General features: G+C 54.5%; 2 protein-coding genes across 2 annotated transcripts; one reads left to right on the forward strand and one right to left on the reverse strand.

Moving 5' to 3' along the window:
• Positions 1–3,622: 3,622 nt before the first annotated feature.
• Positions 3,623–7,459, forward strand: FTH1 (ferritin heavy chain 1). Its single transcript, XM_001363799.5, has 4 exons — positions 3,623–6,296; positions 6,657–6,803; positions 6,918–7,043; positions 7,141–7,459. Exons 1-4 carry the CDS (start codon positions 6,183–6,185, stop codon positions 7,303–7,305), a joined length of 552 nt encoding a protein of 183 aa, XP_001363836.2. The 5' UTR covers positions 3,623–6,182; the 3' UTR covers positions 7,306–7,459.
• Positions 7,460–9,621: 2,162 nt separating this feature from the next.
• BEST1 (bestrophin 1) lies at positions 9,622–24,870 on the reverse strand. Its single transcript, XM_056803561.1, has 9 exons — positions 24,719–24,870; positions 22,851–22,945; positions 19,546–19,779; positions 18,525–18,679; positions 17,557–17,634; positions 15,830–15,982; positions 14,955–15,035; positions 12,966–13,117; positions 9,622–10,765 (listed from the first exon to the last, which is right to left on the reverse strand). The coding sequence occupies exons 1-9, from the start codon at positions 24,868–24,870 to the stop codon at positions 9,622–9,624; spliced, it is 2,244 nt and encodes a 747-aa protein (XP_056659539.1).
• Positions 24,871–25,474: the final 604 nt, after the last annotated feature.

Raw genomic sequence — 25,474 nt, forward strand, 5'->3', positions numbered from 1 at the left:
TCACCTTCTCCAGGAAGCTTTTCCCAACACCGCTTAATTCTAGTGCCTTCCCCAGTTGAATATTTCCAGTTTCTCCTCTCTGTACTGTGATTGCACACAATTGTTTGCATGTTGCCTCCCCCCTTAGAGAGCAGGGATCAGCTTTGCCTTTACAGCCCTAAGACCTAGCACAGCCCTGGCTCATGAGGCGCTTAATGTATGTTTATCAGCGGACTACGTGAATGACCTTGGGTAAGTCCCCTCACCTCTACAGACTTCAAGTTTCACATTTGGAAAATGGTTGGGGAGGGGGTGTTGGGGGCCTCCAAGGTCCCTTCCAGCTCCCATCCATGATCCGGCCTTCTGCAGAACCTTAATCCAGAAGGACCAAACCAGTTCACTCTGCCTGAGATCTGGGGGTCTTGGGGGGTCCCTACTTACTGATTCCTTTCCCTGGGCTAGTCTTTGTGTCCTGGTATTTCTTTAAGCTTCAGGGCTTCTTCTGCTTGAATAGAGCGGGTCTAGAATGAGCAAAATGATGCACAAAGGAGCATCGAGGTTGGTAAAGGCGCCAGTGAATCGGGAAGATCTGACCCTGCTACTCCCCTGCTCAAAAAGAGTCCATGGCTCCCTACCACTTCTGGTCTCCTCTATTTGGCTCTAAAGTGAATTCTGGCTTCTGTTGCTTTACTGAAATAAAGACTGCCCCTTCCATGCGCTATATATTAGATGGTGGAGTCGAAACACTTTGGGACCTTCTACCTCCCATGTCAAGTAAAGGAGCACCCATTGGGTGCCAGGCACTAAGAGTTGGGAATACAATTATAAGTAGAAAAAGCCAATCACTGTCCTAAGGAGCTTACATTGAGCATATTAAAGGAAGCCTGAAAGGGGGTGAGGAGGAGGTAGCCCCCTCCCCAAAGGCATGGCTGACAAAGTCTAACAGGAAGTCAGCAGTGGGACCCAGAAAGGATGAAGATGACCTAAGGCAGCAGCGTGGTCTAAGAGAGAGAGAGCCCAGGAGACCCTGGCCAAGTCACTTAACCTAACCTTGATGTGTCTCAGTGAACCCTGTGGCTCTATCTGTGATCCCAGAGTGTTCCCCACTGGCATGCACAGTCTCTGGGGAAGAATTCCAGACCCCCCCCCCCCCCCCCCCCGCTCAGTTCTGGTCCCACCTCCCCATTGGGGTTTCTAGATTCCATGTCAACAGAAGCTGATTCTATAATGGGGACGGAGAGGCTTTTTAAAGTTCTGGCCACACTCAGAAGCTCTTCCAGGGCCCCCCCTAGCTCGGTGATGGCTTCCCCCTAGCCAGAGTCCAGTGAGCCTGGCGGGGGAGGCTGAGGCTCCTCTAAGTCTTCAGAGAGAAGAGCTCCCGTCCAGGGCAGGCCTTCTCCCAGCACTCCAGGCCCTTCTTTCTGGGCTCCCCGAGGTGGGATCGGCGGCACCCTGAGGTCCCGGGGCAGGGGGGTGGCTCCCCCATCCCAGGTCTAGGCTTCCAGGCAGCTCACTGAGCCTTTCCCACAGTGGAATTCCCTCTATTGTCCCCAAGCGGGCCTCAGCGTCCTTCACCTCCCCCCACCCATGACAAAGCAAGTTTTCAGAGGAGCCTTGAAAAGTGCACAGTCATGGTGGGCCAGCATTGTGCCCGGCTCCCCCAAGGCCTGCTGGGAAACCCAGCCGGCCAGTCTGTCCCGGCTGGCCTGCACTCCCCCAGGCTGGGCCCCTTCTCCTGACTCCCCCTCCTGGCCTCCCTCCCACCTTCCCTCCCAACCGAGCAAACATCTCCAGGAAATCAGGGGCGGCCCTAGGCTGGCGGCTCTTCCAGCAGCTGCCTCTGCCCGCCAGTCCATTCACCCAGGGTCACACGCTTACAGGCCCAGCACCTGGCCAGGCCGCAGCTTGGGGGGTTTCCGGGGCCCAAAGAGCAAAGGAAAATGCCAAACGCCCTCCCAGCGCCGCAGTCTTTGTTCCCCATTCGGGGCTCCTCCTGTGTCTGCTCTTCTGGCCTTCCTGCCTGCATTCTCCAGCCCCACTGACGCCGCTGCAGGTTCCACAGCCTCTTCCAGCCCAGACTTCCGCATCCTGGGTTCTAGCATCTGTTCAGGCCCTTGTCACCCAGCTGGAGGGTCCCGGAACTCAGAAATCTCAGTTCTGTGGCTCTTCCCAGCTCTGATAGCCCGTGTCCTGTCCTAAGGGCCCTTCCAGCTCAGACTATGTTCTAAGGTCCATCACAGCTCAGAGTTCTCGGTTCTAAGGACCCTTCCAGCTCGGACATCCCCCATTCTAAGGGCCCTTCCAGCTCAGACTATGTTCTAAGGTCCATCACAGCTCAGAGTTCTTGGTTCTAAGGACCCTTCTAGCTTGGACATCCCCCATTCTAAGGGCCCTTCCAGCTCAGACTATGTTCTAAGGTCCATCACAGCTCAGAGTTCTCGGTTCTAAGGACCCTTCCAGCTCAGACATCCCTCATTCTAAGGACCCTTCCAGCTCAGACTATGTTCTAAGGTCCATCACAGCTCAGAGTTCTCGGTTCCAAGGACCCTTCCAGCTCAGACATCCCTCATTCTAGGGGCCCTTCCAGCTCAGACTATGTTCTAAGGTCCATCACAGCTCAGAGTTCTCGGTTCCAAGGACCCTTCCAGCTCAGACATCCCTCATTCTAGGGGCCCTTCCAGCTCAGACAATGTTCTATGGTCCATCACAGCTCAGAGTTCTCGGTTCTAAGGGTCCTTTGCTCGGACCATGGCTAGGGCCCCTCCAACTTTTCGGTTAAACTGTGGCTTAGAAGAGGTCCCCAGGGCCTTATTCTGACCCCCCCCCAGATGTCAGGTGTCCTGTCCAAGCTCCCTCCTGATCCCCCATGAGTTTGCAAAGCTCCTTCCTCCTCACAGCTCGTGACTGAGCTGAGGTCAGTGTCTCGATGCACAGGCCCCAGATTGGGAAATGCAAACCCTGGACCCGGGCAGCTCATGTAGGCATCGTCGCTGTCCCAGGGCAAGGGTCAGAGGGGGCCGCTGGGCCTGGATCTCCTCACCTGGTGCTCTTCTCACTTCTCAAGAGGCTGCCCTGCCCTGCTCTGGAGCCATTCACCCAATGGGCCCTGCCCATGACCTAGCAGAGAAAATAGCAGGCCAGGGCCCAGGGCAAGCCCTCCTTGACCATCTCATCCCTCCATCCCTGGCTGATCTCTGGCACTTTCACACCCCTTCCTGTCATGGGTCTCAGCCATAGGGTCCGGCGGTCCCTTATCTCATGGTGTTGACCTCCTCCTCGGTGCCACCCATCTTGTCTTACTGACCAGTGGAAGGAATCTCAGAAACCACCTAATCCAACCCGGCCCCTTATTTTAAGATGGGGAAACTGAGGCACAGGAAAGTTAAAATCTGCTGCTAGGAAGTGTCTGAGGCCAGACTGGAACCCAGAACCCCCGTCTCTGTCCATTGGGCCGCCTGGCTGCCTCCAATCACCCAGGATTTTGTCTGTTGTTCTACAGCTAGGGGCTGCCACAGGGGGCCCCCCATCAGCGCTGTGTGCTGGGGGCTGTGACTGGCTCCTTTCTGGGAGGGGAGCCTCCCCCCAACCTCAGGAGCTCCTGTGCCTCTGGCCCCTCCTCAGTCATAAGACCAAACAGTGAGGACGCCCATCCGTTTTATTGAACTGAAGGTCTCTGTTTTCCACTCAAGCCTCCAGCCCCTGCCCACCCCACCGCTCTGCGGCCCTCTATCCGGCCCAGGGTGTCAGCCCGGGTTTTCCAGCGGCAGCTGCCCCTGTCACGTGACCGCATGTGAGCAGAGAGGCTGCTGGGGCCAAAGAACAGATTTCGCCCATTCTCGCCCTTTCTCTCCACTTGCTGATCTCACGGAGGAACAAAGGATTTTCTTAGAAAACCGGGTGGCCAGCTGGCCCTCCTGAAGAGTTTCTGGGAGGGGGCGAGCCAGGGAGCCATCGGGGCCCACCTGGGCCTGCCGAGCCCCCAGGGAGGCAGAGGGAGCCCTATCGGTGCTGGGCAGAGCCCAGGGAGGGCCGGGGCCGGGACAAGGGGTTATCTCTCTGGGGCTCCTGCTGCGGGAAGATAGGCCACAGTAATGGCACCAGGGCGCGGGGGCCCAGAGGCAGGCGTGGGCCTGCACCCCCTCTTAGCGCAGATCCAGGAGGGGCTCCCAGGCCTCCCACAAGGCCTCACCTGGGGTGTGGCCACGTGTGAGGCACCCAGGCTGTTGCCTTCTAGTCTGTAAAAACATGCCCGTGCCAAGGGCCTCTGGGCGCCAATCTAAGTCCCTCCTCCCACCTCCTGGCTGCTGGAGCCCCAGGCTGGGACCGTTAGGCAGGCGGGGCCATAGGACGGGGCTGCTCAGCCCTCCTGGGCCCAGACCCCCACCCTGGCACCGGGCACCCTCCAGGCCTACACCCTTATTTGGGGGCCCGGGCAGAGCTGTCCAATTCTCGGGGCATCCCCTGCTGAATTCCAGCTCAGAGGCCATCTTGAGGGAGCCTCTCCTTTTCCAGAGGCTGAACCTGGGCTCGGGAAGGTGGAGGGAATTGCCGGCGAGGCAGCGCGCTGGGCTGCCCGGACCCTGAAGGGCAGGGCCCGCTGCTGGGGTGGAAAGAGCCCACGTTGAAGGAGGGCTGCCGCCTCCCCTCCCCTCCCCCACTCCGATCAATTTCGTGTCTGTCAATTGCAGGGGTGTGTAACCTTCAAAGTCAGCCTTCAAATTGCAGTTTGATCCCGGCATTTCAGCAGAACCCGTTCCTTTGTCCTCATCTCCAGGGATTTGGCCTTCCAAACATCAAAGGGCCGGTGCCAAGGCTGCTCCCTCCTTCTCGCACATTGCGGAGGGGGTCCACCGCCATGGGGAAGAGCCCGAGGCGGGCCCCAGCTGCAGGCGCCGAGCCCCCTCCCCATCCCCAGATATCTAAGGATCGATCTTCGATCTTCGGGCAGTCTCCCCACCTGGAGGGTCTTTAGAGTCTGGCCAGAGGCGCCGCTGTGGTCTTTGTATCTGAACCCCCAGGCCTTTGGGCTTCCAAAGGCACTGGGGAATTGTTCGGATTTTTTTTCTTTGTGTCCCCTGAGCCTCGCACGTGACTGGCTCCTAGTAAAACCCCCGACAAAAGGTTGATTGACCAGCACGACCTTGGGCAATTCAGTTCATTTCGAGGAGCCTCAGTTTCCCCATCCGTAAAATGGGGGACGGGCTTGGAAGTCCCAAACCTCCCCGGTTGGCAGATCCCGGCTAGTCCAACACCTTCATTTTACAAGGGGAGGGAGGGGGGATCCTGCATCCCATGCTCTTCCCAGGGTTAAGATCCCCACTCTGGCGTGGGATTCTGGGGGTCTCAGCCTACCCTCGGGGAGGGGGTCCCACTGGGGTCCACCATTGCAGCTGCAGGGCTGGGAGGGGGCGGCCTCGCCCCAACCATGGCGCTGACACCCCCTCCCCGATTTCTCTTCACTTCGACGGGAGGGGCCCCATATCCAAAGAACTGCCCCCCAAAAAGAGGAAAAGAAAACCATTCCGAACAAAAGGGGCGCGTGGGTCCAGCCTAAGCTCCCTCCTGCTCCAGAGGGGGTCTGAGCCAAAGTCCCCCTTCCAATCTACAGGGTCCCCCGCCCCAAGACCTAACGCAATTCTGGGTGTGGGCAGGGGAGGGGGGAGAGCACAGTGCCGGGAACAGCGGGAGACTCGGGCCTGTGCTCCCCCTAGGGATGGGAAGAACCCCCCCCCCCCCCACCGCCCAGCTCCAGCGCGCAGTCTCCGCTGGGAGGGGGCCGGGAGAGGGGAGAGCGAAGGGCGGAGGCCGCGGGTCCCGTGATGGAAAGGCCCGCCCCCTCCCGAGCCCCCAGCCCAGCCATTGGCAGGGGCTAGCGTGACGCGAGGCGGGGCCTCGGCACGGCTATAAAAGCGCGGCGCGGGCGCCCCAGAGTCGCCAGAAGCGCAGGGAAGGGGAGTCGCTGCGGTTTCCTGCTTCAACAGTGCTTGAACGGAACCCGCTGCTCGATTCCCGGCCGGAGCCGCCCTTAGCCACCTCTCCACCTTCACCTCCACTAACCAACACTTCTTCCGTCCTACCGTTCGAGCAGCAGCCGTCCGCTCAGCCGCCCCCGGCCGCCGTCGCCGCCGCCTCCTTCAGCCTCAGCCGCAGCCGCTGCGCAGCCGCCTTCGCCCTTCTCCTCCACCATCACCATAGCCGCCGCCATGACGACCTCGTCCCCCTCCCAGGTGCGACAGAACTACCACCAGGACTCGGAGGCCGCCATCAACCGGCAGATCAACCTGGAGCTCTACGCCTCCTATGTCTACCTGTCCATGGTGAGGGCGGTGGACCCCGGAGGGCGGGGGGGGGCCGGGATGAGGCCCCGGGGTGGGGGGGACGGGATGGTGTACGCAGGCGCAGCGGCCGCCCCGCCCCCAGAACCGGAGCTGAGCGGACCAGGGCGGGGTCGGGAGACCGAAAGGGAGGGGGGAGGTGCCGCCCCTTACCCTGCTCAGATAGCCCTCCCAGGGCGCCCTGCAGCCCCCACCTCTGAATTTGGGGCGTGCAGACATGCACGGAAGGGAGCAGAATTCGGGACCCCAAGATCAGGGACGAACCCCTCCGCCCTAGTCTGGGTCCTTTGTTCTCCGTGCCCGTCCGGCCCTGCAGACTGAGCGGCTCCTGCTGTCTTTCAGTCCTATTACTTTGACCGGGACGACGTGGCGCTGAAGAACTTCGCCAAGTATTTCCTGCACCAATCCCATGAGGAGAGGGAGCACGCTGAGAAGCTGATGAAACTGCAGAACCAGCGAGGCGGCCGCATCTTCCTTCAGGACATCAAGGTGAGCCGAGCCCGGGCTGCGGACCGGCAGGGAGTGGGGAGGGGAAGAGGAGGCGGGGCGGGGCCCCCGGGACCCCGAGCCGCAGCTAGCAAGCCGCTGGCCTTTGTCTTCCAGAAACCGGACCGCGACGACTGGGAGAGCGGGCTGAATGCCATGGAGTGTGCGCTGCACTTGGAAAAAAATGTCAATCAGTCGTTACTGGAATTGCACAAGCTGGCAACTGACAAAAATGACCCCCATGTAAGTATCACTGCCCCATCCCCCGGGAATGAGGGCGGGGCATTCCCCTTGGAGGCCTTGGCCCCGCCCCTCACGCCCCGCCCCTCTTCTCTTTCAGTTATGTGATTTCATCGAAACCCACTACCTGGACGAGCAGGTAAAGTCCATCAAACAGCTGGGTGATCACGTGACCAACCTGCGCAAAATGGGGGCCCCCGATTCTGGCATGGCGGAATATCTTTTTGACAAGCACACCCTTGGAGACAGTGACAACGAGAGCTGAGCCTCCACCTGGCTTCCCCCACCACTGGGAACTGTGGGCGAGACTCCTACTGTCTTTCAGTGCATGCATATTTTGGTTATCTGACCTTTTCATAATCTGTACCAAAAAACTACCACCATTTACATCCCAATAAAGTGACTTGGTACTGATGAAAGCCGCTGTGGCCGCGTGTTTATTGGGGGGAGGGGCACAAGCACCTACGAAGCGGGAGGGCCTGCGGGGAATCAATGAGCCCCCCTGCGCTGGGGGGACCGAGGATGGGGGCACCCAGGCTCAGCTGTGGGGGCCGTGCTTAGCCCAAAGCTTGGGTGGCTCCACCCAGAGCCCAGGAAGCCCTGCGGCTAGGGTTAGGGTTAGGGTTGGACGCTGGCCCATCCCCGCTCCATACCGTGAGGACGCTGCTCAGGGCTGCCCCGCCCAGCTGCTCTATAGGCCAGGGCTCGTCACTGACCTGCGCCACCTGGAGAGGAGGGAGCGGCAGAGGCAGGAATCCGCTCCCCCAAAGCTAGTGTTCTCAAGCCTGCTGACAAGCGTTGCCCTGAGTTCGAGAGCAGGGACTGAGCCCTGCGGCCCACTTCCTCCCCTACCTTAGCCCCTGCCAAGCTGGGGCTCCATCGCCCCAAAAGGCTGCCGGGTGAATCTGAAAGCAGAACCTACGACTTTGTGACCACACCCCCCTTCGTATTTTAGTGGGTGAGTGCGGGCTCGGAGCCCAGTCTTGTGGTGCTGCCAGGGCCCCACGCAGGGAGAAGCTTGAGGGGGCGCTGCTTGGGAGGTGGTGGCTAACCAGCCTGCCGAACACCGCTGGGCTGTTTGGGGGAAGGAATAATAAATCAGTGTCTGAAAGCTGCTCTGCCTTGGCCGGTCCTCTGCTGCCCCTCTAGTGAGCAGATGGAAGCAACTGCTTCAGTATGGTGCCTGCTCTTTGTTTCTCCTCCTCCCTCCCTCTCTCTGTCTCTGTGGGTGCCTTTCTTTCTCTCTCCCTTTCCTCCTTCCCTCCTCTCCTTTCTTTTCATTCCTTCCTCCCTCCTCTCCCTTTTTTCTTTCTTTCTTCCCTTCCTTCCTTCCTCTCTCCCTTCCCTTCCCTTCCTTCCTTCCTCTCTCCCTTCCATTCCTTCCTTCCTTCCTTCCTTCCTTCCTTCCTTCCTTCCTTCCTTCCTTCCTTCCTTCCTTCCTTCCTTCCTTCCTTCCTTCCTCCCTCCTTCCCTTCCTCCCTTCCTCTCTCCCTTTCCTTCCTTCCTTCCTTCCTCCCTTCCTTCCTCCCTCCCTTCCTTCCTTCCTTCCTTCCTTCCTTCCTTCCTTCCTTCCTGCCTGCCTGCCTGCCTGCCTGCCTTCCTTCCTTCCTTCCTTCCTTCCTTCCTTCCTTCCTTCCTTCCTCCCTTTCTTTCTTCTCTCCCTTCCTTTCTTCCTTCTTCCCTTCCCCTCTCCCTTTCCTTTCTTCCTTCCCTTTTTCTTCCTTCTTTCCTTTCTTCCTCTCTCCCTTCCTCCTTTCCTCCTCTCCCTTTTTTCTTTCTTCTTTCCTTTCCTTTCTTCCTCTCTCCTTTTCCTTCCTTCCTCTCTCCTCGTCCTTTCTTTTTCTTTTCTTTTCTCTCTACCTCACTCCTTCTCTCTGTCTATCCGCCCCCTTTATCTCTTGCTGTCTGTCTCTGTCTCTCCACACACCCTTTCTTCCCTCCCTCTCTTCCTCCCTCCCTTCCTCTCTCCCTTCCTTCCTTCCTCCCTCTCTCCCTTCCTTCCTTCCTCCCTTCCTCTCTCCCTTTCCTTTCTTCCTTCCTTCCTTCCTTCCCTTTTTCTTCCTTCCTTCCTCACTCCCTTTCTTTCTTCTCTCCCTTCCTTTCTTCCTTCCTCCCTTCCCCTCTCCCTTTCCTTTCTTCCTTCCTCCCTTCCCCTCTCCCTTTCCTTTCTTCCTTCCCTTTTTCTTCCTTCTTTCCTTTCTTCCTCTCTCCCTTCCTCCTTTCCTCCTCTCCCTTTTTTCTTTCTTCTTTCCTTTCCTTTCTTCCTCTCTCCTTTTCCTTCCTTCCTCTCTCCTTTTCCTTCCTTCCTCTCTCCTCGTCCTTTCTTTTTCTTTTCTTTTCTCTCTACCTCACTCCTCTCTGTCTATCCGCCCCCTTTATCTCTTGCTGTCTGTCTCTGTCTCTCCACACACCCTTTCTTCCTCCCTCCCTTCCTTTCTCCCTCTGTTCCACTTTGGGAAAAGCCCTCTGCTGGATGACTGCACTCTGCAGTCTACTTCATCTTGGGCAGGGTCTGGTCTATAAGGTAAGAAAGAAATTGCATAAGGAAGCCTGGAGCAGTCCTGAGGCCAGGGCTCACTGGCTAATTGAACCTGCCCACTTGTCCAGCGTCAGGGAACTCGCTCCTTTCCAGGATTGTTTCTATCAGCCCCACCAAGTCTCCCTCAGCCAGGGAGATGCCTGAGTCTTTAGAGGAAGGATGCTCAGGAGCTGCCCTGGGCTCCATGGTGAAATGGACATCCCCTTTGCTCCCTAGATCTTTTGGAGACCCCGACATTTCCATGGAGACCTGGCCAATGTTGCTGGGCCCATGAGCTTCAGAGCCAGGCATGGCAGCTTTGTTGTACCTGACTTGAGAGAGCAAAGGTGGTGCCAGAGGGACAGAGGTGAGATCATCACCGGGAGCTGAGGGGCTGCCCATTGCAGGGAGTGAATCTGAACTGAGAACAGCTGTGTTCTCTGGGGCCAGCCAGGTGTGCCAGGGGCCCCTGGGGCTCCTCAAGCTGTCTGGTTTCTCTACATCAGGAGCTACAGACTGAAACAGGAGGTTGGGGCTCCCTAAAGCTGTGGTCTGGGCCTCTGGGGTCCCTGGGGCCCCAAGTTCTTCATTTTTCCTGGGCAGATGGTCCTCCAGGGTGGCCACCAAGGAGACCTCAGGGGTTTTGCCTCTCTCTGTGGGCCAGATGAAAGTTTCCCTCATGCTGGAAGTCAGGGAATTTGGGCTCCTGTCCATGTCACTGGCCTGTGATGGGCAAGGATTGGCACAATTGTCCTTCGTGGAGGATGAGCCAGCATGGGCACTGGAGAGAGCACATCTTCTGCCTGGTGGGCGCTTCAGTGGGAAAACCAGAGGGAAGGAGCTGATGGGGGTCTGGGGGGCACTGTAGAAGCCAGGCCTCTCATAGAAGGGGGTACAGATGAAGGCATCGAGTTCCCGCAGCTTCGAGTCTTCATTGTCCCACTGTTCCCTCAAGCTGGAACCAGCCTGGGAGGAAGAATCACCCTTGGAGGTCCAGGCACAACAGGAGCTCCTGGGCTTGCCCACGTCCTGGTATGGGTAATCCCTCCTCCGAAGCAGGTTCGTTTTAGAGGTAGATCTGGTGAAACTGGTTGGCTGGCCTCCCAGGAGGCGACTGAAGGGGCTCATGAACGGAGTCGAGTGATTGGCCTCCTCGTTCTCCTTTATCTGTTCTAGGGGCTGAAACTCCATCTCTTCCTTCTGCATGCTGGGAAGACATAAGACACCGACCTGATTAGCCCAAAGCCAGATGGAGCCCTCTGCCCCCACAAAGTGAGCATTTGCTCAGCCTTCTACAGAAGGCATCAACAGGGACAGAATGAACAAATACTCGCCCTCCCCCATGTTTACGATAATAATTCACGTCCCTCCGTCATGTCAGAATTCCTACTCCTTATCTCCATGGATCCTTACTGCTCCATTCACATAACCAAGTATTATCACCTCCAATTTACAGATGAAGAAAAAATATTCAGATGAGGAAACCGAGGCTTGTGGAAATAAATGGTCTTGCCCAAGGTCACAGAGCTTAGATTCATAAAGTTTAAGGCTTTGCGGTCTAATTGAGGGACCCCCATGTTGACAAGTAGAGCACTAGTCCCAGAGGGAGGACTGGATTAAAATTCCCCCTCTGACACTTACTACCAGGTGACCTTGGGCAAGTCACTTAACCCCCATCTGCCTTAGTTTCCTCACATGTAAAATGGCAATAATAAGAGCATCCAAGTTGCTGGATTGTCTGGATAAATGGAGAGAATATTTGTAGCTCTTGGGAACCTTCGACCCCTAGATAAATGCTAGTAGCGATTATCATGACTTTAACTTGATAAGATGGTATCTACATCCCCCGAACCCTCAAATCTAGGGTCCATGATCTCTAGAGACGCCCGCAGCTCCAAATCTCATGATTGCCTGAAATTGCAGATGGTAGGGGAGCAGACAGACACTGGAGCATCCAAGGGTCCTTCACGGCACTTCTCAAATCCCACCACTAGGGGGCTCCCGACCCCAGGCAATAACCCAGCAGCCACAATGGTAGCCATTGCAGAACTGCTCTCCACAGTGCCTGCAGGTCTCACATTCCACCATTCTGGACGCGATCCAGGCAACAAGAGATGGGGTGACTCAAGCCTTCCCCAAAGCCATGAGTCAGAGAAATGGGAGGGCCCGGGTAGAAGAGCCCCAGATTTCGAAATCCGAGGATTTGGGGTTCGTTCCCAATTCCATGGCTTCTTGCCATGAGGGGGCTGGACCAGAAGAGCCCCTCCCAGGGCTACGGCTAGGAGCCAATCATCGGGGCCGTAACGGGAAAAGAAGCCCAAGATGGAGGAGGTTTCCTAAGGGGTTGGGGAGAGAGGGCCCTGGGGTGAAGGGCTCACTGTGCCTCGGCTCAGAGCTCTGGGGAGCTCGGGGAGCACGGAGGCCGAGCCTTCCTTTTGCTATCAACGCCTTCTCCTCAGCACGTCACCCCAGCGCCCTGTTTGTAGGAGATGTGGTTAGCGTGTTCCTTTGGATGGCCCGGCTCGGTACTGTTCGGATTCTGTACGCTTGTGGCCATGTCCAAAAGGCCAGATGTGCTTTGTAGTAAAGGTCACGTGGGGGCGGGGAGACCGAGAGAGGGAGAGAGACGGACGGAGACAGAGAGAAAAGAGAGGAGGGAGAGAGGGAGAGGGTGAGACAGAGACAGAGATAAAAGGGAGAGAGACAGAGGGAGAAAGAAAAGAGAGGGAGAAACAGAGAAAAGGGAGAGAGGGAGAGGGTGAGACAGAGACAGAGAAAAGGGAGAGAGGAGGGAGGGTGGGAGAGAGAGAGAGGGAGAGAGAAAAGAGAGGGAGAGACAGAGACAGAGAGAAAAGGGAGAGAGGAGGGAGAGACAAAGAGGGAGGGAGAGAGGGAGAGAAAAAAGAGAGGGAGAGACAGAGACAGAGAGAAAAGGGAGAGAAGAGGGAGGGACGGAGAGAGAGAGGGAGAGAGAAAAGAGAGGGAGAGACAGAGACAGAGAGAGAGGAGGGAGAGAGACAGGGAGGGAGGAAGAGGGAGAGGGACAGAGACAGAGAGAAAGGAGAGGGAGAGACAGACAAAGACAAAGAGAGAAGAAAAGCGGAGACAGAGAGAGAAAAGAGAGATGGAGGAGGGAGAGAGAGAGAATGGAATCTTAGAGAGCCCCTAAAGTAGGGCACCCAGAGTCCCATAGCTAGGAATGGTCAGCCATGAGCAGCAGCCCAAGCTCATTCTGTCCAATGGGGGAGAGAGAGAGGCTTGAGTTCATGCCCTGCAGGCCTCATTGCCCCAAGAACTCCTATCAGATCAATCTACTTCCCTCTGAGCTTCACAGCATTTCCCCACAGGTCTTGGAGTGTACCCATTTCTCCTTCCATCTCCTCACCACTGAGAGGTGGGAGACTCACCTGATGTCAAAGGTGGAGCCCATGAAGGAGGCTCGCTTGGACTCAGCAGTGGCGGCTGTGTAGGGCAGGCAGGGGTCTGACTCGTTCCAGTACATGTCCTTCTCCAGGACTGGCAAGTCTTGGTGCATGCCATCCACAGCCAGAAGAGATACCTGGGGGGGAGGGGGGAAGAAAGGGGCTGAACTGGCCGGACTCGAGGCTGTCCACAGGAAGTCCAGTTCTGGGTCTCTGTCTTGCTCTGTCTTCTCTTCCCCCCAGGCGGAATCCAGGTGAAATTCAAGGACAGGGAAGGAAGGTGATGAAGGAAGGGCAGGTTGTGATGGGAAATGCTCTGGCCAGGTTGGATGTTCGTCTCCCACCTCCACACATCTGGCGTTCTCTGGCCTCTCTTGGCTGACTCTGCCCCCTGGACCTGGAATGGCTTCTCTCCCACCTCTTTGCTGTCCTTCAAAAGCCCAACTTCCATGCCAGCCACTCCAGCAGGGCTCTCTTCATTCCCCCATCGGTGATGCCCTCAGAGCCCTCCCCAGCTTCTCTTTTCTATTACAGATTGTGTTTACAGCAGGGATCTCTTTGGGGCTTGTTGGAATAGAAGCCCTGGCACTGCCCAGCTGAATGACCTTGAACAAGTCACTTGACCCAGTTTTCCTAGCTCTTGTTCTTCTGCTTTAGATTTATTTCTAAGCCAGAAAATAAGGGTTAAAAAAAAAAGCATAGAAGCTCCCTGAGGGCAGGCAGAGGCTGTAGCCTGGTTCAGTGCTGGAGCCCCCTCAGCTACAATTGTAGCATGGGCTTGGTACACAGTAGCTGTTTGAGTAGGGTTTGTTGAAACTGTAAATGAATGAATGAAATGATTGCTTATGGGGGTGAGGAGGGTGAGAGTGGAGGGCAGGGGATGGGGGTGGGGGGTGGGGAAGGAGAAAGGTGGGGGGGCTAGCTCGCCCCCCCCTTTTCCTGGAAGAAGGCTTGTTAGGGACTGATGGTGCATATATTTCTAGAGGAGTTTTGATTCTTTTTAAATTGGTTGAGGGCCCTTCCTGCCCCACAAGCCTCTCTGATTCTTAGCACAGTGCTAGGCACATGGTAAGCAATGAATAACGACTGGTTGGCTGACTTAAGGCTGGCCCATCCCTCATCAGTTACACCATAGTGGGGGCCTCCTCCACATTGGCTCCCTAGACAGCCCTCCATGTATGCTTTCAAAGGGGGCAAGGAAGCCCAATGGGCCACTAGGTGGCACAGCAGAGGAATGCCAGGCCTGGAGTCAGAGGGATTCCTCTTCCTGAGTTCCAATCGAGCCTCAGACACTTCCTAGCTGGGTGACCTTAGGCCAGTCACTTTACCTTGTTGGCCTCAGTTCCTCATGATATGACCTTAGCCAAGTCACTTCTCCCTCCTTTGCCTCCATTTCCTCATCTGTTAAATGAGCTGGAGAAGAAAATATCCAACCACTCTAGTATCTTTGCCAAGAAAACCCCAAATGGGGACACAGAGTGTCGGACACGATTGAGAAATGACTAAACAACAGTTGGCTAGTTAGAGAGCTAGTCTTGGAGTCCGGAAGACCTGCGTTCAAATAGAACTGTTTACTAGCTGGGTTACCCTGGACGAGTCACTTAACCTCTCTCTGCCTCCATTTCCTCATCTGTAAAATAGGGCTACCAATAGCCCCTGCCTCGCTAGGGAGTTCTGCTGTATACATACTAGCCAGCTGTTCTTAGCTGCCTGCTTCCCTGTGTTTGCGATGGAGAGCAGATAAACGAATGTGTCCGAGAACATTTTTATAAACCAGAAGGCAGTTATTCGGGGGCCATTTTTGTACCCCACCTTCCTGAGGGCGAGGACTGGGCCCTTTCTGAACTCTCCTGTCTCGCCCACCAGCCAGCACAAGGTCTAGCCCACTGTCGGTGCCGAAGGCGGATTGCTCTGTCTCAAAGGGCCTAGAGCAGAGCGGGGACCCCCCCATCCCCCAGCTCGGGCCCGGCTGACCTGTAAATTCCGGTCAATCAGCCAGTTGGCCTCAAAGTCATCGTCGTCCTCCCCGAAGGGGTTAATGAGCTGCTCTGCCACCTGATATGGGGAGAGAGGAGAGACAGCACCGACCTGCTTCGGAAGAATCATCTTCCCACCCCCGTGAATCGATATTTATTGATCGCGGGACACGCTCCGACCTCCAGAAGAGCACCAATGGGTGCCCAATGTCAGACGGACACGGCTTCTGCCTGGCTGGGGCCAATCGGGAGGATGACTTCTCGGCCCCCCCCCTCCCCCCCCAGTCTGGGGTTTCATGCCCGGATCCTCTCTGCCTCCACATTCTCAAGTCCAGCATCTTAGAACCGAGAATGTCCATGCCGGGAGGGGCCTCGAGAACAGGAAGGGTCAGAGTTGAGAGGAACCTCAGAACATAGAACTGGAAGAAACCTTGGAACTTGGAACGGAGAATGTCATTTGTGGAATGGGACCTTAGAACCGAGAACTGGGAGGGATCTTGGAACAGAGAATTTCAGAGCTCAGAATGTTGCTCACAGAGTGCCAGAGCCGGGAGGGAGGAACCTTAGACACGGAACGTCAGAGTTCTCAGGGACCTTAGGACGCAGGCTTAGAATGGCTGGCATGGAAGGAAGCTCAGAGTTCTAGTCCAGTCAGATCCAGGCATTTTAGAGAAAAGAACACGAGACAGGAGGTTCCTTCTGGCTCGCCCCTTTGGCGGTAGCACTTAATACTTATTGGTCTTCTTCCTCCCAGGTCCCCCGTTCCTCACCCTCCCTGGATGGCCCTGGCTCAGATTCTGGCTCTCTCACTGTCCTCCCACCATATGGTCCCCCTCCTGGCCGCTGCAGTCACGGGACTGCTCTGAGGCTCACCTTTAACCAGCCAGCATAGAAGAAGAACTGGAGAAGGGTGAAGACAGGCATGAAAAGGTCCAGCTCGTGGCCTGGGTAGCCTTTGGTTGGGTCCAGAAACTGTCGCCCTATCAGACAGGCCAAGAAGAAGCTGTAGACTGCGACGGTGACCACCTAAGGGGGAGAAGACCATGAGCCACACAACACTGATGAACGGCGGGTGGTGAAGGGAACCTGGCACCTTCCCTGGCAGCTCCTGTGCCCCTGTAGGAGACAGGAGGAGACATCAGAGGGCTGGTCGCATCCCCCCAACGTGGCGCTCTGAGGGAACTGGGCCTGGGAGCCACAGTAACCTAGAACCTAGGAACGGGGAGGAACCTTAGAAGCTGACCAGTCCAGGGGTCAGCCCTCCTCAAGGACCCCGTCTACAGCTTCCTGTCCAGCCTCCCCATTTCAGGGGACAGGGGCAGGGAGGGGATCCTTGGGTCCTGGGAGACTCTGCCTCTGAGCAGAGCTGTGAGGAAGGATCCTAGAACATAGAACGTCAGGCTGGAAGGAGCCTTAGAACACAGGATGCTGTGGAATTTGTCAGAGTTTCATGCTTTGTCCCTTTTAGAGCAAAGTGGCCAGATTCTCCCCGATTCTGCCAAAGGAAACAGAGTCATCATGCAGTCACAAGACATGCAATCTTAGAGCTCCAAGAGACTTCAGGGACCCCTATCTGAGCCACCGCGGGGCAAGGAGTCAAGAAGACCCAAGTTCAAATTCTGCCTCAGACATTGGCTGGGAGACCTGGGGCACCTGAAATCCCCAGTTGCAAAATGGACCCAATGTTGCCTCCCGGGATTGCTGGGAAGATCTTGAGCTGATGTACACAATGAGTTCTACAGATGTTAGTGGTTATTATTTCTTTTATTGTCTTTTTAAGCCCTTATCTTCCATCTGAAAATCAATATGAGTATTGGTTCCAAGGCAGAAGAGTGCTAGGGGCTAGGCCATGGGGGTTAAGTGACTTGCCCAGGGTCACACAGCTGAGGTGTCTGAGGCCAGATTTGAACCTAGGACCTCCCCTCTCAGGTCTGGCTCTCAATTCACTGAACCACCAGGCTACCCTTGTTAACTATTATTATTATTATTATAGCATTCCTGGCAGAAAGCCTCCCTGTCTCTCTGCCCCTTCCTGTGTGGGCAACATTCACGTCACACATGACAGACAGTGCCCATGTCACCGGTCGCCCATGTTTAGAAGGGACTTCCCCGTATCTTCTCCCCAGAGGTTCTTTGCCCGGGCCGGGCCGTCACCTTAAACTGTTTTTGATCACTGCGTTTCCCCTACAACTCACCTCTTTCTTATTTTGATGTTTCCTTTCTTTTTTTTTTAACTCTTACCTTCCATCTTGGAATTGTTCCAAGGCAGAAGAGTGGTCAGGGCTAGGTAATGGGGGTTAAGTGACTTGCCCAGGGTCACACAGCTGGGATGTGTCTGAGGCCAAATTTGAATCTAGGACCTCCCATCTCTGGGCCTGGCTCTCCATCCACTGAGCTCCTCAGCTGCCCCCATTTTGGTGTTTTTATAAACATTAATTTAAGGATCCGCAGGCTTCACCAACTGCCTGCCCCAGAAGTCCAGGACACAGAAAAGGCCAAGGCATTCTGGACAGGACCAAGCCCGAGTGCCTCAGCTGCAGCTTCTGTCCCTCTGGGAATCCTGCATCATCCTCTCCCTCCCCTGGATCTGCTCTGCTCACCTGGGTGTAGACTAGAGGGACACTGATCCAGTCATAGCCGTAGAGGGCCCCACACTGAGAGCGTAAGGTGTTCAGCTCCTGGAGAAGAGCAGAGGCACAGGGAGGAGAAAGGCCGTCTTCAGACCCACCCGGCGCACCCTCGCTTCCACCCAGGGCGTTTGGGAGCAAGCCACGGTTGTGGCCGCCGCTGACTTGGCCAAGAGAAAGATGGTGTGGTGTGATGGGGAGAGCTCAGGATCAAAATACCAAAGTGGAAGAGCTCCAACGACCTTAGAACGTGGAACATCAGGGAGTCTAATCCTCTTCATCTTACAGTTGGGGAAACTGAGTCCACGGGGGGAAGTGACTTGTTCAAGGTCAGGTAGCTTAGGTCAGAAGGACTACCACATTCATCTTTTGAGCCTTTTGACTCTATCCAAGACTTTCTCTTTATAACTTGCTTATTCTCCCTGACTTACTTGATTATCTCTGGATAAATTACTTCCCTGTTAAGCCTCAGTTTCTTCATTCTATAAAATTAAGGTCAAATCACTGGACTACCCACTCCTGAGGACTGTGGCCAGGAAAGTGTAAACAGTAGAGTTCAAAGAAATGAGAGCTGTTATCTGCTCCCACAGGCAGACCCTGGGGAGGGTGTGCCAGGCAGGGATGCTGTCCCAGGTCAGACTCAGCTGGGCTCCTTGTCACTGCCTTCCTGGGTCTAGGTTGAGGCTTAGCTAGTGGCCAGAGCCTAGGGGAAAAGGCTGGCCCAGGGGGTTCTCTAAGTGCCCACCCCCACAGATCTGGTGCTGTTTCATGCCATTGAGCATGACCTTTTTTGTTTTTGGATAATAAAACTGTACCATGTTTATTACTCGCTCCACAAATTTCCCAAGATGCATTTGGATTGAGAGGGGCATTGTCCAATTCATGAAGGGATGACCCCCTACCCTCCTCCTCACTCAAACCCCAAGGACTCCCAAGCTCACATTCAGGATACCCTGGAGAACAACGCTGTCCCTGATCTGGCCTTCCCTTCGGGCTTTGGCGGCCAGGTTGGCAAACCACACACACGGAACCCAGAATTTGTTGTGGGGAGAGTTGAGGCTCTCAAATCGTTTGTGCTCCTCGGGGGTCATGAGGCCTGGATGGCAGGAGAAAGAAGGGGGGGGAATAGAGATAGGGGAGAGAGAGACAGAGAGAGTGAGAGACAGACAGCAGACAGAGATAAACAGAGACAGAGTCAGAGATAGAGACAGTGACAGAGAGACACAGAGAGAGACAGAGGGAGAGAGAGACAGAGGGGGAGACAGAGACAGAGACAGAGACAGAGAGACACAGGGAGAGACAGAGGGAGAGAGGAAGAAAGAGAGAGGGAGAGAGAGAGAGAGAGAGAGAGAGAGAGAGAGAGAGAGAGAGAGAGAGAGAGAGAGAGAGAGGGAGAGGGAGAGAGGGAGAGAGAAGAATGGGCATAGGAAGGGGCAGAGAGGGACAGAGATACAGAGACAATTTTAAACAGCCCAGTTGCACCAGGACTAGCTGAACGGGTCAGCAGAGGTCAGTTTCCTGAGCTAGACTCTGTCTTTATTGGGGACAATCAAAGGTTATTGGGAAGATTCTCAGACTTGGAGTCAGAAGTTGTTCAGTTGTTTTGGTCATGATCTACCCTTCATTGCTCCACATGGGGTTTCCTTGGCAGAAATACTTGAAGATCTGAGTTCAAATCTAGCCACAGACACTTAAGTCATTCACCCTCTATCTGTCTCAAGTTCTGCATCTGTAAAATGGAGATGACAACACCTACTTCCCAGGGTTGTTGTGAGGGCAAAATGAGATATTTGTAAACACCCTGCAAACGTTCAAGTTTGCATAGAAATGCTAGTGATTATTACTACTCTAGAGATGGGGCAGGAGGCAGTCCTGAGCCCCCAGCCAGTGGGGTGGTTGTCCAACCCCCCAGGGAGCCAGTGTCTCCCACAGTCCCCCTTTCCATCATCCCTGAGCACCCACCGGCCTGCACCAGGTGTCGGATGCTGGGGAAGCGTTTATAGACAGCGGTGCTCACTGAGCGGAGGATAAGAACCGTGCACAGGTGGGCGTAGCGCATCAGGGTGCGCCGAAGCAGCCGGCCTTGCTCATCCTCGCCTTCCACGTTGGCTGAGACCAGGTTCATGAGCCGGTCGAGCCAGGGGATGCTCTGGTACTGACTCCACCAGCGGGACACGACCAGGGTCACGTAGAAGCCTGAGTGGGGTAGAGATGAGGGAGGAGAGACTGAGCCCCTCCATCCTTCAGGCAATGTGTCAGTCGACGAGCATTGATAGGACCTTCTGTTCTGGGCTCTGGGCCCTGAGAGACAAAGCATGAATCAATCAAGGGGCTCCCGGTCGACTGGGGGAAACACCCAAAACACGTATAAGTAGGGTCTCTGCAAATCTGAAAAGAGGACGTCCAGGTTGGTTAAATAGAATGCAGTGTTGGTTGGGGTGGAGGCCACACTGCTTGGTAGAAGAAAGGCTGGAGCTCTGTCTGCAGGAAGGATGGGAGAGAGAGGTGAGGAGGGGAGAATTCCAGGCACGAGCACCTGCCGGTACAAAGTCATGGGCAGGAGTGGTGTTGTGCTATCTAAGAAAAGGAGAGATGGTTGGGGTGCCTATATAAAATAGTGTCTGAGGGGGCAGCTGGGTAGCTCAGTGGATGGAGAGTCAGGCCCAGAGATGGGAGGTCCTGGGTTCAAATCTGACCTCAGACATTTCCCAGCTGTGTGACCCTGGGCAAGTCACTTAACCTTCACTGCCTGCCCTTACCACTCTTCTGCCTTGGAACCAATACACAGTATTGACTCTAAGATGGAAGGGAAGGGTTAAAAAATAATAAAATAAGATAGTGTCTGAGGGGTAGAGATGCTTCGTCCTGTGAGATTGATTGGAAGAGCAGGTTGGGGTCAAGTTATAAGAGGTTTAGGAAGCCGAATGGAAGAGTTTGTGTTTGATCACACAGGCAATGGGGAGTCGTTGGAGTTTATTGGGCGCTGGGGGGATCCAGTCAGATGGTACTCAAGGGAAACCTCTTTGGCAGCTTGGGGAAGGGTGGATTGGAATGGGCAGAGGCTGGAAGCAGGAAGGCTGATTAGGAAACTCTAGTCTAAGTGAGAAGTACTCAGAGCCTGAACAAAGATGGCGGCCCTATGAAGAGAGTTAGAGATGGAAGGAGAGAAAGAGCCATCTTGGTAAATGACTGCATCTGCAGAGGGAGGAGGGGGGATGAATCCAGGATAATGCTGAGCTTAGAAGCCTGGGAGCCTGGAAGATAACTGTGATCCCTGGGGTCACCATGATGCCCTGATGGCAAAGAAGGAGGGTAGTGCCTATGAGGAAGGAGTCAGCTAGGGATGGGAAGGAGCAGGGGATCAACCCTGGGAGAGATTTGGAGCAGAGGATTATAGGTCCATAGGATTCAGAGATTTAGAGAGCCTCTAGTCATAACTCTGAACAGAGAGGGAAACTGAGGCACAGAAGGGCAAAATCGCTTGTCCCAGGTGAGTTTATGGTGGAGCCAGAATTTGAACCCAAGTGTTCTGCCTCCAAAACCACTGCTCTTTTCACTCAGGACCAGAAATTAGTGACCATCTGTCTCTCTGGGTTTTGACTTCAAACTTGGGGATAGCCGCCAGGCCATATCTGAAGCTCTTTTTGTTGTCGTCTTCACATCGTCTGTGCCCTAGTTTGCCCTTTCTCTAGAATGGGAAGAAGCCCTGCCTCAAGGGCTTGGGGGGGCATGAATGAGAACACGGCCCCTCATTCCCCTAGGTAGGGGCACGCTTCTCTGGCCCCCCAAAGCCCCTTTTCCTCAACATCTCCAGAGAATGGGGTGTCAGCGCCTGCCCCTCTAACCTGGCTAACCACCGTCCTTTTAGCCGCCAGTTCAGCCCGCTGCCTCTCTCGGGCAGTCAATAAACATTGATTCAACTCTTCTTAGACTCCCGAAAGCCATCAGATCTAGAAATGAAAAGCCCAGAAGTCACCTTAGCGAGCAATGTCCACTGAGCTCAGGAACAAGAAGATGAGAAGGACATGGGACAAGTGTGAGATCATTCTCTCTAGGGGTTTGCCTCGAGGATGCTAGCTTGAGGGGATGGAAGGTTTATTCAGAGCATAACAAGAGTCTGCTATGTGTGCAGAGCATCTGGGATGGTGTCTCGCCAAGAGGAGACATGCCTTCTATGCCTAGTTCTGGTTGGCTGATTATGTATTGAAGGCAGCTAGGTGCCTCAGTGGGTCTGGAGTCAAGAGAGATCTGAGTTCAAAAGGGGCCTCAGACACTTCCTAGTTGTGTGGCCCTGGGCAAGTCACTTAACCCTGCTTGTCTAGCCCTAACCACTCTTCTGCCTCAGAACTGATTCTGAATCAGGAGATAAAGAGATGATTTTTTTAAACAAAAAGGACCAACGCTGTAGAAGAACTGAGCTGAATCGGAGACTGATCCCCCAAAGGGTGGAGGAAATGTTTGTATGTTCTTGTTGGATCCCGGAAGTAAATATCCCTTTGTCAAAGCTCCTCATATGAAGAGTTTGAGTCCCGCTGGGCTAGTTGGGGTAGACGGCCGAAGGGAAAACATTCCCACAACCTCCCTTGGGTGCCTGGGAACCTGCAGGGGCCAGCGGAGGCCTTGAGAGAGAGAGAGAGGCCAGAACATTCCTGCTTTGCAAGAGGGGAGGATGGCCTGGGCCAGCAGGAAGGGGCCATTGCGCCAGGAAGGGTTGAAGATGGAGATGAGGGCGGAAGGTTGGAGGCAGCACGATCCAGGAGGAGGTGAGAGGGCCTGGGCTCAGGAACACAAGAGGAGATGTTTGCCTTGGCAAAGAAAAGGGCCGCCTCCTCCGGGGAGTCTGGAGTAAATAAAGGAGATGAGAATGGAGTGTGTGTGTGTGTGAGAGAGCAGGAAAGGAGATGGCTCTGGATAGAGGCGGAAGGAACAGCCCTGAAGCCAGAGGTCCTCTTTCAGGTCCTATCTGTGGCCCTGGCCTCAGTTTCCTCATCTGTAAAATGGGGACGTTGGACTAGACATCCTCTGAGGTCCTCAGCTGGAGCCTCCTGTAAAGACAGCTTCTATTTCTCAGTTAATTAGGAGCTGAGGGAGCCCCAAGACCCGAAAGGACTCCTTCTGACCCGCCTGGTATCCCGCTCCTCCCTGCCACAGACACACACACCCGTCCCCAGGGCCCTTCTCCTGAGGCTGGGCCCTGCCCTGGCAGCCCCTGCCCTGCTCAGGAATGGGGGTCTGGGGGTCGGACGGGAAAGGCCTTCAGGACTTACCCAGCACGAATGACACAGGGATGAGCTGGGCGTACTTATCGCAGTACAAGGCCAACTTCTCAAACAGCAGCCTCTGGCTTTCACTGAGGATCAGTCTGAGAGAGACAGGGAGACAGGGAGAATGAGCAGAGCTGCTGTTTCTGTGGCTGGGATAGCGGATTGGGCACTCAATTGGAAATCAGGAAGATATGAGTTCAAATTCTGCCTCAGGCTTTGTAACCCTGGGCAAGTCAGTTAGCCAACGAGCATTTATTTCCTTATTAAACCCTTCCCTTCCATCGTAGAATGAATACTGGGTATTGGTGCCAAGGTAGAAGAGTAGTGAGGGCTAGGCAATGGGGGTCAAGTGACTTGCCCAGGGTCACACAGCTGGGAAGTGTCTGAGGCCAGATTGGAACCCAGGACTTTCTGCCTCTAGGCCTGGCTTTCCATCCACTGAACCACCCAGCGGCCCCACAACTAGCATTTAAGGACAGACTATATGCTGGTCACTGTGCTAAGTTTTAAAGAAAGGCAAAAGCCAGTGCCTGCTGTCAAGGAGCTCAGACTGATAGGAGAGACAACATGCAAACAGCTTCTATACAGGATGACTTGAAGGTGAACAACGGAGGGGAAAATCTCAAATGAAGGGGGATCGGTTTGGGCTTCTTGTTACTTGAGCACTCCTGATCCACAGAAGACACGGATTACAAAGAGCCCACCAAGGCAAGTAGACATCCTTCTTCTTCCCTGGTCTGGAGAAGCCTGCAGCTGCCTCCTAGCTCTGATGTCCCAAAGTCCCACCTGCAGCTGTGACTTCTTGGGTGCTGGGTTTAAATGTTCCTTCCAGCTCTGGCATTCTGAGTTTTCTGAGGGTTCTGAGATTTCTCCAAGCCCTGACATTCTATGTTCAGTGTTCTAAAATCTCTTCTAGTTCTGAGATTCTTTATTCGCAGGTCCCTTCTACTTTGCCTTCCTATGATCTAAGGTTCCTTCTAGCTCTGATGGTCTGTCTATGTTCCAAGATTTCTTCTAGTTAGCATCCTTGGTTCTAGGTTCTAAAGTTTCTCCCAGCTCTGACATTCTATGCTCTCTATTCTGAGATTCCTGCCAGCTCCAACATTCTTTATTCTCAGGTCCCTTCTCCTTTGCCTTCTTGTGATCTAAGGTTCCTTCTAGTTCTGATGGTCTATGTTCCAAGATTTCTTCTAGTTAGCATCCTTGGTTCTAGGTTCTAAAGTTTCTCCCAGCTCTGACATTCTATGCTCTCTATTCTGAGATTCCTGCCAGCTCCAACATTCTTTATTCTCAGGTCCCTTCTACTTTGCCTTCCTATGATCTAAGGTTCCTTCTAGCTCTGATGGTCTGTCTATGTTCCAAGATTTCTTCTAGTTAGCATCCTTGGTTCTAGGTTCTAAAGTTTCTCCCAGCTCTGACATTCTATGCTCTCTATTCTGAGATTCCTGCCAGCTCCAACATTCTTTATTCTCAGGTCCCTTCTCCTTTGCCTTCTTGTGATCTAAGGTTCCTTCTAGTTCTGATGGTCTATGTTCCAAGATTTCTTCTAGTTAGCATCCTTGGTTCTAGGTTCTAAAGTTTCTCCCAGCTCTGACATTCTATGCTCTCTATTCTGAGATTCTTGCCAGCTCCAACATTCTTTATTCTCAGGCCCCTTCTACTTTGCCTTCTTGTGATCTAAGGTTCCTTCTAGTTCTGATGGTCTATGTTCCAAGATTTCTTCTAGTTAGCATCTTTGGTTCTAGGTTCTAAAGTTTCTCCCAGCTCTGACATTCTTTATTCTCAGGTTCCTCCTAGCTCAGATGTTCTCGGTCCTAAGCTCTCTCCCTGTTCTGACCTTCCCTTTGATGACTTCCCTCTTTCCAACTCACCTGTAAATGATGCTAATGGTGAAATAGCTGAGGACGAAGATGCAGAATTCGCAATAGAGGAGTTTGTAGATGCTCCCTCGCCATTGGAGCAGGAGCCTGGAGAAGGTGCCCAGGTGGACGTTTGCCACCCGGTTGGTGTAGGTAACAGTCATGATGCTCCTGGGGGGATGAGGAGATGCCAAGGGGTAGGAAGGCTGGCACAGTGGAAGGGGAGCTGGCCACAGGGTCACAGATGGCAGGATGGGTGGATTAGAAGATGTCACCAGATGAGTGAGCTTTGAGGGAATGTGGCTAAGAACTTGGTGCTAAAATGGAAACCCTGTGGCTATCTGCCGTCCCATCCCCCAGCCCATCGCAATAGAATACGCTACCCTTCCTAAGGCAGGGAATTCTCCTGTCCTCCTCTGTCTCTTTCCCTCCTGGTTGCAGAAACGCTCAGAAACAAGAGGCTTCATTCCATGCCCCTGTGCCAACATACACCCTCCAAATCCTCATTTTTCTAAAGCTTATCTAATCGAACGAGCCCAAGGGGATGCATGTTACATGTGCTATTACACAGGTGTGTGCATGTGTCTAGGCGTGACCATGTATGTCACGTGCTCGTATATGTAGGCATATAGCATGAATGTCGGGGTGCACTAGCAAGCACCCTCATATGAATCTTTCCTGGCTAAGCCCTACGGGATCCACATACCTCCCAAGATGCCCCCTGATTCCCAGGAAACAACTCCCACTCTCTGCTCCTGTCTCTGATAC

Source organism: Monodelphis domestica, chromosome 6, assembly GCF_027887165.1.
Source record: "Monodelphis domestica isolate mMonDom1 chromosome 6, mMonDom1.pri, whole genome shotgun sequence".
Lineage (NCBI taxonomy): Eukaryota > Metazoa > Chordata > Mammalia > Didelphimorphia > Didelphidae > Monodelphis > Monodelphis domestica.